Genomic DNA, 16,958 nt, shown 5'->3' with positions numbered 1-16,958 from the left:
ACAAAGAAAATCTTAACCCTGGGCCCCATGGAAGGCAAAGAGAAAAAAGATTAGTTTTTAAAAATACTTCTGGTAGGGTGGTATGAACAAAGAGATAATTTTGGTCATTTTATTTAATAAAATTGGAGTAATAAAATTTGTTTCTATATTTAAAAAGGAGACACTAAGAAAACACTTATTAGAAAGTATTTATTCCCATCCTTGGATGATTCTATTAGTTAGAGCCAATTTTTGACTCGATACAGGAAGATTTAAGCCAAGGAAAAAGGTTCAAATGAGCAAAAGTGGATTTACCAGCGGTGTGAACTTTAACTGGGTTTACTGTTTGCCTGTCTGTAAAATGGGCCTAATTTTTTTAAAAGTTTATTCATTTATGCATACAGAACTGGGGTACAGGGCAGAGGTGCAGGGGCGGTGAGAGGACTCACCAGAGACAGAGCAGGGAGCAGAACAGGCCAAATGATGAAGTACACTGCTGAGGGGAGCAGCAGGCAGGTCAGGAGAGGTCTGCTATGCCATGTGGGTCACCTCCAGGGTGGGAATCGAAGTCATGCTGAAGTGGCTTTAGCTTCTTAGTGCTGTGCTTTAACTGCTACACCACCAGGGAGGGCCCCAAAATGGGCCTGATTTTATGTCAAATTTAGAAAATCACTGTGGAGGGTGAATGGGATATATCCATTAAACATTTGGCATAGTCTGGACACAAAGAAAGGCACTGGAGACACTTAGCTCTAGTTCTCTTTGGCTTTCAATAGACTAAATACTCCCATTCACTATGCACTGTGATTTTAACTAAAACTCTCATCCACGTGCAAGAGTGGCAAGGTGAGACTAACAGACATCTTGAAAGATAAGTGATGTTTGTGTCCTCAGGCCACTCCCAACCCCAGCTCTCCTTTCCTTTTTCTACTTAGAACAAAGTAGACTTGTCAACAGAGAAATGAATGTGCTTTCAAAGGGCATACAATGATTGGGCAAATAATGCAATATTTTAGAAGTTTCTGGACACATGGATCCCCAGGTTGACAAGGAAACCACATCAGGTGATTTGAACCTAACCTTGAGAGCATCTCCCAAAGGTCTACTTGCTCTTCACACATAAAGGTCCCCAATGTAGTTCCAATGACATGGGGAGAGCTCCTACATCATGAAAACCCCAGAAAATAAGGCCTTCTAGGGTCAGAGAAGCCCTTCCTGGTGTTCTCACCATGAAAAATCTTAACCCTGGGGCCCATGGAAGAGCTAGGAAGGTATCTTAAGCTTTTCTACATGGATATAAAAGCATATCAAATCCAGACAGAACAAAAATTTACATGCAGTATCCAGCAAAGGCAAATTTATAGAGATCAGATGAGTAGATGCCAGGGGCTGAGGTTGGGAACAGGGGTTCATTGCAAATGAGCATTAAGGATCTTACTGGGGGTGATAAATGTTCTGATTTCCCCCTAATGTTCCAGTGTTCTAAAACTGGATTCGGATGAGAGTTGTACAGTACACTACAGATTTGTACCCTTAAGTAGGCATTTTTATGGTACGTGAATTATACCTCAATATAGTTGTTACCAAAAAAAAAAAAAAAGAGAGAAAGACAGAGAGAGAGAAAGCATATTTGGCCCATAAAACATGTATTTTAACTCAAATGGGTTTTGACAAGGAGCTTTGTAATTTCCCTTCTAAAATATTATGTAGGCACAAGAGAAAGAAGTGGACTGGAGTTACTGGAGTAACTCAAAAGAATATTTCAGAATCCCCTGTAACTAGATGGCAGGTGGGTGGGATTCAGGGATCTTACTGTAAGAGACCATCCAATGAAAGACACCAGAGCCCACTGGATATATCCCTATGTCTCCCCTGGGACACAAGGATGCAGGTTACATCCCACACAGACAATTAGGAAGCTGTTCCTTTGCCTTGCCAGAAACTAACCTAGGAAGGCTGTTTCATTTTCTTCATGTTCTTTCTTACCAGGCCATCTTTTTATACCTGAGAGTGACAACAAGGTCACAGACTACAATGAGTGAGGAGGAGGAAACAGTCATGGACCCCTATATAATCAGTGAGGTATGTCCTTCCAAAGTAAAGAGCCATTGATGTTTCTCTGTTGAGGAATTTCCTTTTTCAAAATGTTCACAGATGAAACCAATAGAAAAGGCTGCCTCCAACAGATGGCATTAGTTGATTACATGTGGTCACTGGATTGTGGCCAATCCGTTGATCCTTACACAAGATTGACAGCATTTGGGTTTATTTTTAATAAAATGTTTATGAACATTATTTATCTTGATCATGTCCAAAAACAGTGAGAGTTCTGGAAGCTAGCAGGAAGAGAGGTGTACAACTACTTTGACTTTCCACAGGCAAGTTCACAGTGACTGCCGGTGAGGCCTCTGTCAGTTCAGTCTTACAACCAGCTTCTTCAGAACCAATCCTGTGACTGAGTACAATAGTCACTACAAAACATCTATGAAGAAACTGTTTGCATTGCATACTAACAATTATGGCTTTTCATTCACTGCATGAGTTGAACAGAACGTGGAGAAAAGGGGTGAGACCATCACAGCAGAGAGGAGATGTTGTAGGGCAAAACTTGCCTAGGAACTGAGTGGGACTTGTGCACATCCTGGCCTCCAAGATGCAGCAGGACAGGGAAGATGTAATCAGAAAGTGGACTAAGGAAGGGGCCAAGGGCAATTCATGCACCATCTTCACTAACAAGAGCATGAACAGCTTCATTTTTGAAGGACAGGCAAAGTAAAAAACATATGGAACATGTGAATTGATAACAGTCTAGTGGAAAATAATAGTGTGACTGTACCTGAAGAGTAAGTTCTCACTCATTGTCATTTCAGCGTTCCTGAAAATTCAGGCATTAAGCAAAACGACTTGCAACAAAATCAATGTTACCACTGGCTAATTGCCAGAAACAAGTTAGGTTCCTATGGCATGTTCCTAGTCACCAAGAATCACCCAACTCCTACATAAAGACCCAGAAATGTCTCTACCATGCCACCATTCCTTGTATGCATGCATTTGTCCATCTTCCAGCCCACTTGTTCCAGGTCAGGATCTTGGTTGGCCGGAGCCATCTCGGCAGCTCAGGGAGCAAGGCAGGCACTGCCCTGTACAGAAGATCTTCCGTGGCAGGGAGTACTCACACACTCATGCTCTCTGCCTGGGACAATCACGATACGCCACTGAAACTAACGTGCACTTCTTTGGGATGTGGAAGGCAACCAGAATACCTGGGGGAACCCATCTACTTGGGGAGAAGATGCAAACTGTAGTGACTGACTAGAAATGGATGTTTTTCCCTTATCAATGGTATCACAAAACAACTCTGAATAAAACAGTAGTTTTGAGGATCTTCTGTACTCCTCTGAACCTTGTTTACTGCAGGACCTGAAAACAAATTTCAGGAGACTGGTATCCTAGATAGGGTACAAAGAAACATCTTATTTTTATTTTTGTGAAATAGGAAAAGAAAGCCATAAGGAGTACATTAAAATGAAAAGGCAAGATAAAATTTTTAAAAAGGAGGGGTGCATGGAGATGATTACAACAGCAATATAAATTGCTAATAGTTAACATTTTCTCTGCATCATACTTTATTCTGTTTTTTTTTACATTTATTAACTCATTTAATACTTGTAACACCACCATGAATATGTAGTATTACTGTCCCATTTTATAACTGAGTTAAGTGAGAAGGGTTAAGAAACTTGCTCAGCTTCTTAACTGGTCACCTATTAAGTTGGGACCTGCGATTCAAGTTCTGATAATTTGAATCCATGGTCTGATAAAGAATAGCAAGGATAGACAAAGGGTACTTTATCTATAAAGACAAAAAAACACAAGAAAAGAGGAGCAGATAGATAATAAAGCCAGGGGACAAAATTAGTTATAGATCAGTAATGGTCATTTTGAAGCAAAATTGGAATAGGAAGCAAATTTCAATATCATATTAGATAGCAATGACAAAGTTAGAAGAAATATTAATGTCATAATCACCAGGAGATGATGAATGTGGACATGTAGAGCAGAACTAGACAAAAGCAAATGCATATGAAGAGATGATCCAAACTTTAAAACAATTACCTCTTTCGGGAAAGATGTTGTTTTTGGTGATTTTCACACTTTTAGGGCGAGGATTGTTATCATCCATACCCATGATTAGGTTACGGAAAAACACATCAAATTTCTTTCTACCGTCTGCATTGATGGTGCCGGCCACGGTCCACACCAAGGCAAAGAGGAACAGACCTTGCAACCAGAGGAAGATCTGTTGGTTTGTTGGGCCTTCAACCACTTCACTGTCTTCCTCATTGATATCTTTGATTTCATCTAAAAGCAAGAAAAGAAAATGTCAGCAAAAAAATCAAGTGCAACACAGAAAAATTGTGAACTGAGGGGCTTTGTTTGGGGGAGGCAAGAGAGGGGATTCATATCAGCTGAGTGACCATCATCTGCCAGCAATTTTTTTTCTACATTCCCCCTCCTCAGGTAAGATAAGCATTGCAAAATTTACCAATCCAGCCAATTCTTTTTTCATTTTAACTACTTTAAGGGTATATAGTTCAGTGGCATTAAGATTATTTCTGTTTCTGAGCATCCTGTTCCAAAACATTTTTATCTCCCAAAGCTAAAACTCTACCTATTAAATACAATAGGTAAAATCACTCAGTGACTGGCTCATTTCTCTTAGCATAATGTCTTCAAGTTCTGTCCATGGTGTGGCAAGTGTCAGGATCTTCCTCCTTTTTATGATTGAATCTTATTCCATGATATATATATATATATATACACATACATACATACATACATACAACATTTTGCTTAGCCATTCACCCACTGATGGTGTTGCCTTGTTGCACCTTCAAGTATGTCACTTTCCAGTGATGGTCACTTGGATAAAGCTCGGCTTTGGATCTAAGCCTGACTCACACACCAAAGCCCAGTCTCTTTCACTCTCAAACTTCAAAGTACACACAGAGGACCAAGGGATTTGTAAAAGTGCACATTCTGGCTCAGTAGGTCTGGGGAGGGTTCAAAACTCTCCTTTTCTAATAAGCTCCTAGGTGATACTGACATTTCTTGTCCTTTGAATAGTAACTCTCCTTTCTGTGCCTTCTCCTCCCAGTACCATGCAAAAGAATTTGTTGTTCCTCTTCAGTAACAATAAGCACCCCAAGTCCCCTGGATTTGGTTTCTAATACCACTTTTCAATAAAAAAACAAACAAACAAAACAGAGCTCCTTAGAAGTGGTTTGGTTAAGTACAGCGCTCAGGTAGGGAAAGTATAAGCTGCACCTGGAATATCTTATGGTGTCCAAAAACAAGGAAATGCTTGAAAAAGGATGGGAACAAACTGATGGGACCCAACATGAGAGAATTGTTTACTGAGTACCACAATTAACAAGTTTATCATTGAACTATAAATCATGGGATAAAAATAAATACTCATGAGTCCATTTTTTGATCAATAAATAATTGAATAAGAAAATATATCAGGAAGAATAATTTTTCTTTACAGAAGAAATCTAGTTAGTAAATGTAAAAGGAATGTAGTAAATGTAGAAATAGAAAATAGAAACAGAAAATTAACATTAGGCAGTTAACATTGCCACCACAATAATTATTTTAGACAAGATCCATCAAAGGATTTTAAAATGCATGGCTGAAAGTTTAGGGAAAAAAGGATATTTGCATAAGTCAGATTATTTTCTCCACAATACTTATTAATCACAAATTAAAATGCTAGAACAATGCAGTGGAGAAAGACAGCTTTGGCCAAAATTAACTTTGACAAAAGGGTCAAGAATTAATACTCCTGTTATGCAGGTGATCTAAGACTGAGGAAGGAGGGGGTAATTTCTCCTTCCTGGGTGCACAAAAGCACCTAGAAAATCAATTCAAGATCTAGACTAAAGCTAAACACAGACTTTTTCAACCATACTCTACTACACACATTCCGATAGTTTGCATACTCTATACCGAAATGATGTTTTCTTTGTGACTCTTAGGGGAATACAGGAGTAGGAGCAGAAGAAATAGCCAAGGCACATATGCCCCCAGGTTTGGAGGCACTTACCAAGTAGAGAAGTATACAGTCTCATCATTGAGAAAGCAAGGTGGCTAGGAGATGTTTGCACCACAAATTTACATTGAAGGCGAATAAATTCCAGGCAGGGCTGGACAAGCCACATAAACATGTCATTGACCTAAGAATAGAAGATAAAGTTTGAAGACATGACTAAAATTTGAGTTTAAAAAGAGGAGCTTGGTCTTCTCTCCACCTTGGAGAGACCAGCGATGGCAGGATTATAGCTGAGTACTTCTAAGTGTATGTACACTGGAGAGACCCTGAGGCACTAAGATCCCTGCCCCAGGTTCCTGCTTCATGACTGTGTGGCCAAAGACTTGCGGACTGCGAGGCCCACAGGCCACACCTGTTCCTCCATCCCACCGCTCAGCGCCACGAGAGGTGTGAGCTACTGGGGCCAGCTACATGCTGCATCAAATAGTTATAGGGTCTAGCTACCATATCTGATTTTGTTTCTATTAAAACAGTGTTAGGAATTTTAAACAACCAATTGCAAATGGTTGTTCCACAGGACCTTTACATTAAATAAACAAAGGAGTGCAGAGCTAAGTTCAGGACTCATTTTCCATGACTCCCTCTCTACATATGTTTGTAGGTATGTATGTTTGTATCTACTGACTTGTTTCTGGGTATAAGAATTTTTGTCTCTTGTATCTACTTCCCACCCCCATTTGCTCTTTTAAGAAAATTCCTAGATTTTCTCCTGTTATTTTTGTGTTTTTCCATTTTTGTTATACTTTACTTATCACTACCACTGTAAAGAACCTTCAGTTTTGTTTTTGCAAGTAGGCCAATCATCACTAAATAAATACAATCACAAGTGTGTGTGTATGTGGGTATGTATGCATGGATGAATGCACCAATGCATTTACATATGCATGTGCATAGGCGTGTGGAATATTAATTCAGTTAGCAAATATATATCAAGCATCAGCTAACTACAGGGCGGTAGATGCTGGGGATAAACAATGGACAAGATAGACAAGGTCTCTGCTCTCATGGAACATACTGAAGGGTAGGGAAAGCAGAATAAATAACAGAAAATGAGCAAAACACAAATCATGGAAAGTACAGGCAGGACTTTCAGCTGTGACAATGGGAATAAAAGGAAGAGCTTAAGTAGGGTGGTCAAAGAAGGCTTCTTGGAAGAGGACACCTTTATGTTGGAACCTTAATGACTAAGGTGAGTCACCCATGAGGTGAACTGGGCCAAGATTTTCAGGAAGAGAAAGAAGATATGCAAAAGCCTGCAGGAGGTGAAAGCTGGTGTTCTCTAGGTCTGGCAGCAAAACACCAGGAGTGGAGGTAATAAGCTGAGGCTGAGAAAGAGAGCAGGTGGCAGATGTGGTTAGAGAGGCAAGTGGGGCCAGATCAGATAGTCTCAGAAGCCCAACACGTGAGACATTTGCTGAGCACACTGGGGAGTCTCTGAAGGCTCTGCAGATCGGGGACATGGCAGCTTCCTCTGTGTAGAGGGGTGGGCTCTGAGTGCACATGTGACACGTGTCTACAGCAATGTATGCAGTACACATGTTGAGGCATGACAGAATGGGGCTGTCCTGTCCCAGAGTGTTACAGAGTGGGAAGAGGACCCAATTTTGTCCCTTCTTGGCTTTTTCAGTGGAAAAATTTCCAAGGGAGCTCTGTCAAAGCAGGGAAAGACAAGAGGTACCACAAACACAGTGTCTCCTTTCCTGCTCCCCCTAGCTCGAGAGTGTGGCCAGGTACTCACCTAACCTGAACATTCACGCTCCTTTTAGGAGGGGGAGAAGGGAATGGTCACTCTTGGGAGCTGCAATAAAGGCATTTCTAACTGGTCCTCACTCTCTCAAGTGAGAGGTATGCTGTCAAGGCTGTGAGCCTGGGGAGTGGCAACTCTTCCAAACTTGGTCCATCTCTAAGTTGCTTACAGAAATATTTCTGCTAGAGGGGCTGTGGGGATAGGGGAGACATCCCAGCCACCATACAAAGTATTCTCCACACCAGAATTCACTACTGGGAACAAATAGTGGTAGAGAAATTAACTGCAGAATCCCATCCCAACCACATGGAGAAGAAAGTTGGAAAATGGCAATCAGCCAGGAAACAAGGTAATGGGTTAGGTAGGGAACTCCCTGGCCCATCTTGCCTCTGGGAATTATGAAGGTGATAATTCCCTAGGACTTAGCGATGAGGAGTTGGGAGACAGGAAGGAAGGAAAAGGAAGGGACCCAAGGTCTCACCAATTCCTTATGGTCCTTAGTGAGACTGGAGGGCAGGGTGTCCATGTAGGAATCCTTCAGGGGCTTCCAGCCCAGCTGGTGGGGCTCCATGTAGATCATCCCACACCTGGACACATAAACAGATCAGCCTGGTCCACAGCTAAGCACCCAAGCACATAGGGGCGAAGAAAATCCAAGTATTCACGACAACGTAAAGGCCTAGAGCTTGGGCAATGGGCACAAACCTTCACCAGCTCAAGGCCAAAGGGAAGGTACACAGTTCTGTCAGGACAGGATGGACACCAGTGATAGGAGTGAGGTCTTGGAAACCTCAAATCCTAGCCTCAGACCCTACCAGGTGAATGACTTTGCAAAGTATCTTTAATGACTCTGAACCTATGTGTTCTTGTCTATAAATTGAGGAATATAAAAAAAATGTACTTCATAAGACTGTTGTAATGGTTAAACAAGAAAATGCCAAGAAAGAATTAGCACAACAGGCAGCAGACAGAAAACCCGCGAGCGATGGAAACCATACTATCATCGCCAAGGACTGACCCACCACAGTTTATGTAGCATATGCGCTTTTCCATTCTGTCCCGTCTGCCCAAGCTCTAGGGCGCCCTTTAGTTTACTGCGAGTGCCAGCTGCCATGCAGTCAGTGTCTATTGCATGGTAAGCCCTATGCTGGAGCCCAAGAGCCTTCAATCCTAAACACCCCTTATGTTCTACATTTTAGACATGAGGAGCCTGTAGTTTAAGCTGCTTGGAAGACATCACATAGCCAGCAATTGCAACGGCCAGGACAGGAACCCAGTTGGTCTTACTTGTCATGGAAAGATCTCCACACTGCCTTTGGGACTGTGGGCTGATTTTAGTCTTTTGTAGATAGATATCAGGTGCAAGGGACTGGATTAACTATCACCCCTGATACACTCACCATTAGCTCACATATGGCCTTTCTTAGTTGTTTCCAGTAATGTCACCAGTGAACCTACTACCCAGACAGATGTTAGGATCTTGACAGTGACCTTCACCGAACCAGATGGCTTCCCTTGTCCTGCACCCCTGTCTTCCCCACCTGAGGTAACAGCATGGTTACTGTCCTTTAAATTCTTTCCTTCTTAAAGAGGTTTATAGCATGTCTATGTGTTTCTAAAATGTACATATATCTATTTTAGATGTTCTTAACAATTTAATAGAGGGTCCTATGTGAACATCATATGGTAGGCTTACTTTTATACATAACGTTGCTAAGCTTTTCTCTTTCAATGTTTTAAGATGTATCCATACGGTCACTTGACAGTACAGTTCACTTATTCTAAGAGCTCTAGAGACATGATGATTTGTGACTTAGTGCACTTATATTTATCCCCATTAATAGGTACTGAGCTGCTTCCAAGTGCTTGTTACTTTGACCTGTGCTGAACAGTCTGTCTCCTATTATATATGGGAAAAAGTTTTGTTGGGTATGTACTTAGGATTAGAATTGCTGGGTCACAAGGTATCAGAAGGTTAAGTTTTAGGAGATAATGTCAAACTCTTTCCTAAAGTGCTTGCCGGTTTTAGAATCCTATCAGTAATGTGGACTGAGGACTAATTTGATGACAAGTGGCAACAAATACAGTGTGTGATCATTTTGGGCTTAAGCACATTTCTGGAGCTTTCACACTTTCCCCTGCTCAGTGTGTGTGTGTGTGTGGGGGGGAGCCAATGAGCCAACCCCCAGGAATGCCAACATAAGCTGACTCACCTGCTCACGGTGGCTGGGGAGGCCTGCTCCAGGTCGGCTGGCTCAAAGATCAGACTCATCTTAGGACTCATCTGGATAATCTCGCCACTCATTAGACACAGCTGAAGTGCAAAGCAGAGGGTTGCAGGACAGGCAATGGGGTTAAATTCCATCTGTGAATGAAAAACCCTCAGCAGAGACAGATGGTTTTGAAATCATTCAACAAATATTAGTTGTGAACTCCTGTGTGCCAGGTCCTGTTCTATGTGCATAGACTAACACAGAAAAAAGCCCTGTTCTCTAGGGGTTTATATTCTTTGGGGAAGGGGAGAGATCAGGCAAATAGACAATAAATTGTATATAAAATGGTGAAAGTGCTCTGGAGAAAAATAAAGAAGAGGGTGTTGGAGAAAGCTCAGGCAGGGTGGGTGAAGAGAGCTGCAATATTTAATGGGGAGTTAGATAATTGCTAAACTGTATCCTTAGGTGAAGGATGGGAAAGTGAGACACAGTCAACCATGGGAGCATCATAGTTTCTTCTATGTATTTAACTCTCCATGTTCAGCAATAAACTCTCCATGTTTATTTCCTCAAGTCACCCACGAAAGATGCCTCATAGCATCCCTCATAGACTAGCTCAGGGTCAGAGTGCAGGGACAGCTCCATAAAATCCTTCGAGAACAGAAAGACCATGAGAAGTCTTCGTGGTCAGCAAATATCCCTGCAAAAAGTGGTGCTAATACACAGGGAGCCTTGGAGCATTCATTAAGTCAGCAGTGATGCTTCCCAATTGCCAAATGGTTTCAAATGAGATGTTTAAGTCATCAGACGGCCAGAGACCCTTGTCTCTCAGGGAAGAGAGGAAATGCTGTTGCTCTCTGCAGCCTCATAAGTATGGTTAAAATGTTCCCTGACTGCTACCTAGTCCACCTCAAACACACCTGGAAATAGGCCATGCAACTCCAGCAAGGACACAGCTGGGATAGGGCTGACACCACCACCAGTGACATCTCTGATACCAAGACAAGTAAAACAAATCCATATTGTTTTGTTTTAGTCCCAGTACCAAGAAGAGGTATCAGGAATTCACTGATTATGACTCTTTATACTTTGAATCTTATGACCAACCAATACATTTTTACAATTAAATTATATAACATAGACCATATCAAGTAATAAAACACTTCTATTTTTATATGTTATATAATGAAAATTATGCATATGCTATAATTAGTGTATGTGTATAATTTGGATAATTAGGCCTTCCGTGGTTGAGTATGACTCACTCTGAGTCTTGTGAAATTTGAACACAGTAGGAAAATATATTTTGATTTGGTAATCATTTCCTTGAAATGGTGATAGATTTTACTTTAACAGTTATCTAGCACTTGCTATGTGTCAGGCACTATTGTTATCAGTTTGCAAATATTAACTTATCTAACCTCCCTTGCAACACTGGGAGGTGATACTATTATCCCCACTTTAGGATGAAACTGTGGCAGAAGCACCAAGTAGCTTGTCTGAGTTACTTAACAGCAAGTGGCACAGTCAGGATTTGAGCCCAGCTGTTGGTCCCGAGTCCAAGCTTTTCAGCCACTGCACTCCCAGTGGCAGAAAAGATTTTCCAAAGACAGTTACAATGACATTGCCCATCCCAAAGGCACTTTTTCAAGGTGACCTTGCCCACTTCCATCAACAGGTAGTGTCTGTTTCTCCGTCTTCTAGAATCTGGGCAGGTCCTGCAACTCTCCGACCAATTGAATTTGAAGAAAGATTACAGGCCGATTTCAAGTATAATCCTTACATTCCTGGAAACCTCTACTTCCTGCTTAGAAATCAGCCATCACTAAAATAGAGCCACTACCCCAAGACCACCAAGTGAGAATCCTGATTCATGTGGACAGGGCTGGAGGATGAGATGCTCTCTGCAGAGACAGAGAGACACGAAGGAGGAATGAGCCTGCAGAATGATGTAAAGAAGCCATCTTGACTGTGGATCCCCCTCCTTGTTGCCTCAGCTGATATCACCAGGGTGAGATGAGTCCAGCTGAGCTCTTCCCAGATTCCTCACTTACAAGATCATGAGCAAAATAAGTGGTTGCTTCAAGCCACTAAATGTTAAGGTGATTTTGTTCTAGAGCAATGGATAATCAAAGCACTGCCCATATATCAGGTACCTGTATAAACTATCTCATTCAATTACCCACACCCCTTCCTTACTGCTACCTTTCACAAATGAGGGAACTGACATTCAAGTAAATTGCTTTACTTGTCCAAGATAACATGGGTCCATTGAGAGCCAGTGGTATAGCCTGATGACAACAAAGAGGTTGTTAACTACAGTGCAATGCATCTAAACACACAAAGCCTATCTACTACAAGTTCAAGCAGAAACATAATTCACAAACTGAATGGGTTTGTGGGTCATTTATTCTTAGCATAATAAAAGTATGTATACTTGAATCACTCACTTCAATAAAGAAATTTATACCTCATTTGTGTAGAAGTCATGTAAGACATACCTTTTTATTGTCATCCAGCACAGTGTTCATGTTTTCAATCCAAACAGCATCCACGGGCCCGTCAAATATAATCCACTTGCGCTCATCAGACATGGAAGATGCTTGCTCTCGGAAAGTATTGGCAAGGACACCATCTGTCCATTCGTGACTGACAGGATCGAAGCATCCATACAGCTGCCCCATGGTGATAGCCTTGGGGTTAATGATTTTATACTCTACAGCAAACTCCTCCATCTGGTTGGCTGGGCAACATGAGTTACATAGACAATGGTGAGGCCAGAACATCAGATGAGAGATAATGCCATAAAAGAATAACTGATCTTTATGAATACGCTATTCAAGAAGAATCTTTTTTTTTTAAAGATTTATTTGTTTATGCATACAAAACTGGGATATAGGCCAGCGGTGCAGGGGCAGTGAAAGGCTTCACCCAAGACAGAGTGGGGAGCAGAACAAGCAGATCAATGAAGTACACTATTGAGGGGAGCAGTGGGAGGGTCAGGAGAGGTCTGCCGGCCATGTGGCAGGGGCCGGGATCCAGCTCATGCTGAAGTGGCTTTAGCTTCTTAGTGCTGTGCTTTAACCTGCTGCACCATTAGAGAGGGCCCTCAAGAAGAAACTTAATACAATTTATTCTCAGTCCTTATAAAGATTGGGATACTCATTGAAAAAATAGAAAATCACTAACTGGATGGGGATATCTGTACTCCTATGTTCACTGCAGCATGATTTACAGTAGGTAAGTTATGGAAACAACCAACATGCTCAATGACAGAGCAGTAGACTAAGAAGAGGTGGTGTCTATACACAATGGAATACTACTCAGCTATAGAACTAGCACAGATGAACTAGCAGGATCATGCTAAGTCAGGTAAGTGAGTCAGAAGGACAAAGACAAACACCAGAAGATTTGAATCATGTGAAATAGGGAAACAAAATCTTTTTTTTTTTTTTGTTTGGACAAGAATTGAAACCAAAACAAACCTTATAAATCTGACTTGCAGAACTGAGGTTACTAAAGGGGGAAAGAGGATAGAGTAGGAACAAAGAGGGGAAGTGGCCCAGTAGTCTGTGGTAAAGGATTATTGGTGCTTTAGTGGTGGGTGTGGTGTGGTGATGTGTGTCTGAGGAGATGTGAACCCAGCCACCTAACTTAGATAGTGTTGTAAGTCAATGCTACTGCAATTGCAAAAGAAAAAAAAAGGGGGGGCTACCTGAATAGGTAATACCTTAAGGTGTTTAGTTATTATATTCATTAGTAACTCATCACATTTTCTTCTGTGGCTCAGCGGGCAAATGTGCCGGGCAAGCAGTGAAGGAGAACAACTCCACGTTATCAGGTCCCTGTGTGTACCTGGCTCTCAGCTGCCCCAAGAACTGTGGCTTACAATGAGGAAACAGCTGACAGGTAAAAGATTCTGGAAAATGTTGACTACTTTTCTCTTTCTAAAGTGCCGATTTGGCCCTGGAATCTCTTCTTTAGCTGTTCAGTAAAGGTGTCATTTGTCCCCTGAGAAATGTAGTCTATTGGAATACCCGGGATCCAACTGGAAGATACAAGCCGATGAATGTCACATCATGTGCATTTAATAGCAGAAAATAACCACCCTTTAACACAACCTGTGCAAGGAAGGAAAACTTGGCAGTGCCTAAGCCATGAGGTAAATAAAGAACCATTTCTGCAGACAATGGAGTAGCCTCCTTTCTCTTCATTTAGCTTCCTGAACTATACTGAAATGCCAAAATTAGTGTTTAAGTTTGAAATGCTTACGTTAGGGGTTGAGGCCAAGTTAGTCCCCTAAAGAACAATCTCAAACATCCAATAGGGGAAAAAAAAAGAACATATGAGTAAAAGCACTTCGTGATAAAAATAAACTAAACTTTACATAAATTGACAAAAAATTTCAACAGTAATGCAATCTGCAAAATTATTAGAAAAAAAAAAAGTTAAATGAAGCCCTGGCCGGGACTGTGTAAACATAAGTCAGCAAGGCACTGATTTTCACAGGCTTGCATTTTATTAAAAAAAAAAAATCAAACCTAAGCTTGAAGCTGTTTCTCTGCTAATCAGTTTGGTCCCTCATGTTGAGGGGCTGCCACCAGGGTGTGTATCTGCACAATCCACTGCACAATCCATTTCATTCTCACAATACTCCCACTTTTCAGCTGGGAAAACAGAGACCAACAGAGGTTCAGATATTTGCCCAAGGTTTGGGGCTGATTCAAAAGTCTAAAGTCTTATCTAACCTCTATACGAATGGAAGGAAAAGGGGAGGAAAGGAGGGAGGGGAAGGCAACAAAAGGAAGGGAGGAAGAGGTGAAAGGAGAAAAAAAGAAAAGATCAGCGATCACACACTGAGTTGTTTTAGAATAATTTTCTTGGGGTCATTAGCAAAGGTTTCTCTGTCATTGGGAAACCTGGAAAAGCCATTGTGTGGCATTTGATAAATTTCCTCCAGCTTTGATGACAAGTAGATAACGTCCCTGTTAGGAGCTCCCTCTCATTCCCTGCCTGCAGACATCTGTGTGCCGTGTTCTATTTCTGGCTCTGACGTCACAGTCCAGGGATGGCAAAACTAACAGCCTGGCATTATCTCCATGGAGCCAGCTAGTGAGTGGGGAGTCCTGTCATCCCTGAAAGCCAGCAGTGTGAGCTTTACCTGCATATAAATCACCCAGAGCTGCGGCCAACACTTTATAAGCACAGGTCTTGCCTCCCATGGGGTCTCCGACAATCATGTAGCCGTGTCTTACCAGCATCATCTCGTAGATCTGGGAAGAGACATATGAGAAGTTACATTTTTGCAAATCTAGTACTGAAAATTAGTCAGTGAGTAATGGGGGGGGGGGGTTAAAAGGGAATTCCCAGAATCACTGCTACCTCTGGTGAACCACAGTCCTTTTTGTTTAAATACGTTTTGTATGAATAAATGCATGCGTGTCTCAGACTATTTAAGCAATCAGAATGACTGTTCTGCATCTGTCTAAACGCTAACCATTAAGTGACCTAGCAAATGACTTCATCCACTGAGGTAGGATTAACTTCATCCACTCACGTAAGGAATTGTGGTTTGCCTGCCCCAGATGCTCTCCCGTCAGTTGATAACTGCACCCTGATTATTCCTGAGGAACTACCTCCTGGTGGTTCAGCTCATACCTTTGTGTGGCTCCGACCCCATCTCCACTTCTGGTGGAGCATGGGTGTTTATGGTTCACTTTTTGGCTCTCTAATTGGTTTAGGGATGCCCGTGACTTTGTCAGGGCTATTCAAAGCTAACTAAGACTTTTGCTAAAGCAACTTGGAGAGTCATGATGCTCTTTTTTCTTCAAAACTTGGACCCTAGACACAGCTAAGTGTAAGGATGCTGTGTGGGCATGCCTCTCTGGAATGAAGCTTCAAGGCAGAGTCCAGGAATTAAGAGAGGCTGATTCCTGATGACAAGAATAAAACCCTGGAGTCTGTTAGATTAGAGGCTGACATATTTCTGGACTTTTCAAATGTAAATAAATTCCCTTTTGTTGACAAAGGCAGTTTGAATTGGGTTTCCGTCATTGAGAAGCAAGAAAGTTCTAGCCAGTTCAAGACCCAATGGTGCAAAAGATTCTGTTTCATCTTCCAATTTAAAAAACCAAGAAGATGGTTATAGAAAAAATATAAAAATTCAAACTTTGACTCTGAAAACAAAACTGAAGGGACACTAGATTGTTAAGTGGTCTTTTTACCACCATCACTACTCTGAAACCTCTGATTTCTATCAGTTTAGTTCCAACCTGCCTTAATTCTTTCTAATCCCATCTCCTACCAACAATAAAATGGGGAGATTTCCCTAACAGTAGAAGGAACTAACCTGGATAATTTTCCCAATAAACCAAGGTACAGGTTGGAGTTTCATTTTTTTGATGTTCTCATTCAGCACTTCGATAAAAACGTCATAGTCTGGCTTTGGAAGTACCACTCCAGGAAACAAATCAGATATAATTCCCTGTTAATAAGAATTTGAGAGTGGCAAGAAAGGATGAATTATCAGAAACTTGACCTTTAATGGATAACAGACATTTGAAAAATTGCAAACCTCATCTTTCTTAACCAAAAACTCACCCACAATTACACACGCCTACATGATTTCCTTTCCCAACTTTAAATGTATGTAATGGGTCTCTTCGATCTATTCCTCATTGTACTAGGAATGAACAAGATAGTCATGATTTCTATCTTCATGGAGCTCATAGCTTGGTATGGGAGATGGGCATTAAAATGATGACGAGAGAAAACAAATTAAATTTGATTAAAACCACCCAAACACAACAGCAAACATTATACTATCACTGAAGCCATTTTTATTAAAATCAGGAGCTTCTGGGAGTGCTGCCATCCCTGTTATTATTCAACATTTTGGGGAGGG

The 16,958-nt window shown here is 41.4% G+C and overlaps 1 protein-coding gene across 1 annotated transcript in view; it reads right to left on the bottom strand.

The window, feature by feature from the left end:
- Positions 1-16,958, bottom strand: part of DNAH3 (dynein, axonemal, heavy chain 3) — a 117,096-nt gene that overhangs the window by 44,753 nt on the left and 55,385 nt on the right. Inside the window, 7 exon segments of the mRNA XM_012731794.1 lie at positions 4,096-4,341; positions 6,089-6,218; positions 8,323-8,428; positions 10,055-10,155; positions 12,556-12,797; positions 15,216-15,327; positions 16,404-16,538. Coding sequence (XP_012587248.1) covers positions 4,096-4,341; positions 6,089-6,218; positions 8,323-8,428; positions 10,055-10,155; positions 12,556-12,797; positions 15,216-15,327; positions 16,404-16,538 — 1,072 coding nt within the window.

This window comes from Condylura cristata, unplaced genomic scaffold (genome assembly GCF_000260355.1).
Source record: "Condylura cristata isolate star-nosed mole 26May11 unplaced genomic scaffold, ConCri1.0 scaffold00032, whole genome shotgun sequence".
Taxonomy (NCBI): Eukaryota; Metazoa; Chordata; class Mammalia; order Eulipotyphla; family Talpidae; genus Condylura; species Condylura cristata.
This window is presented reverse-complemented; position numbering and strand designations above follow the sequence as displayed.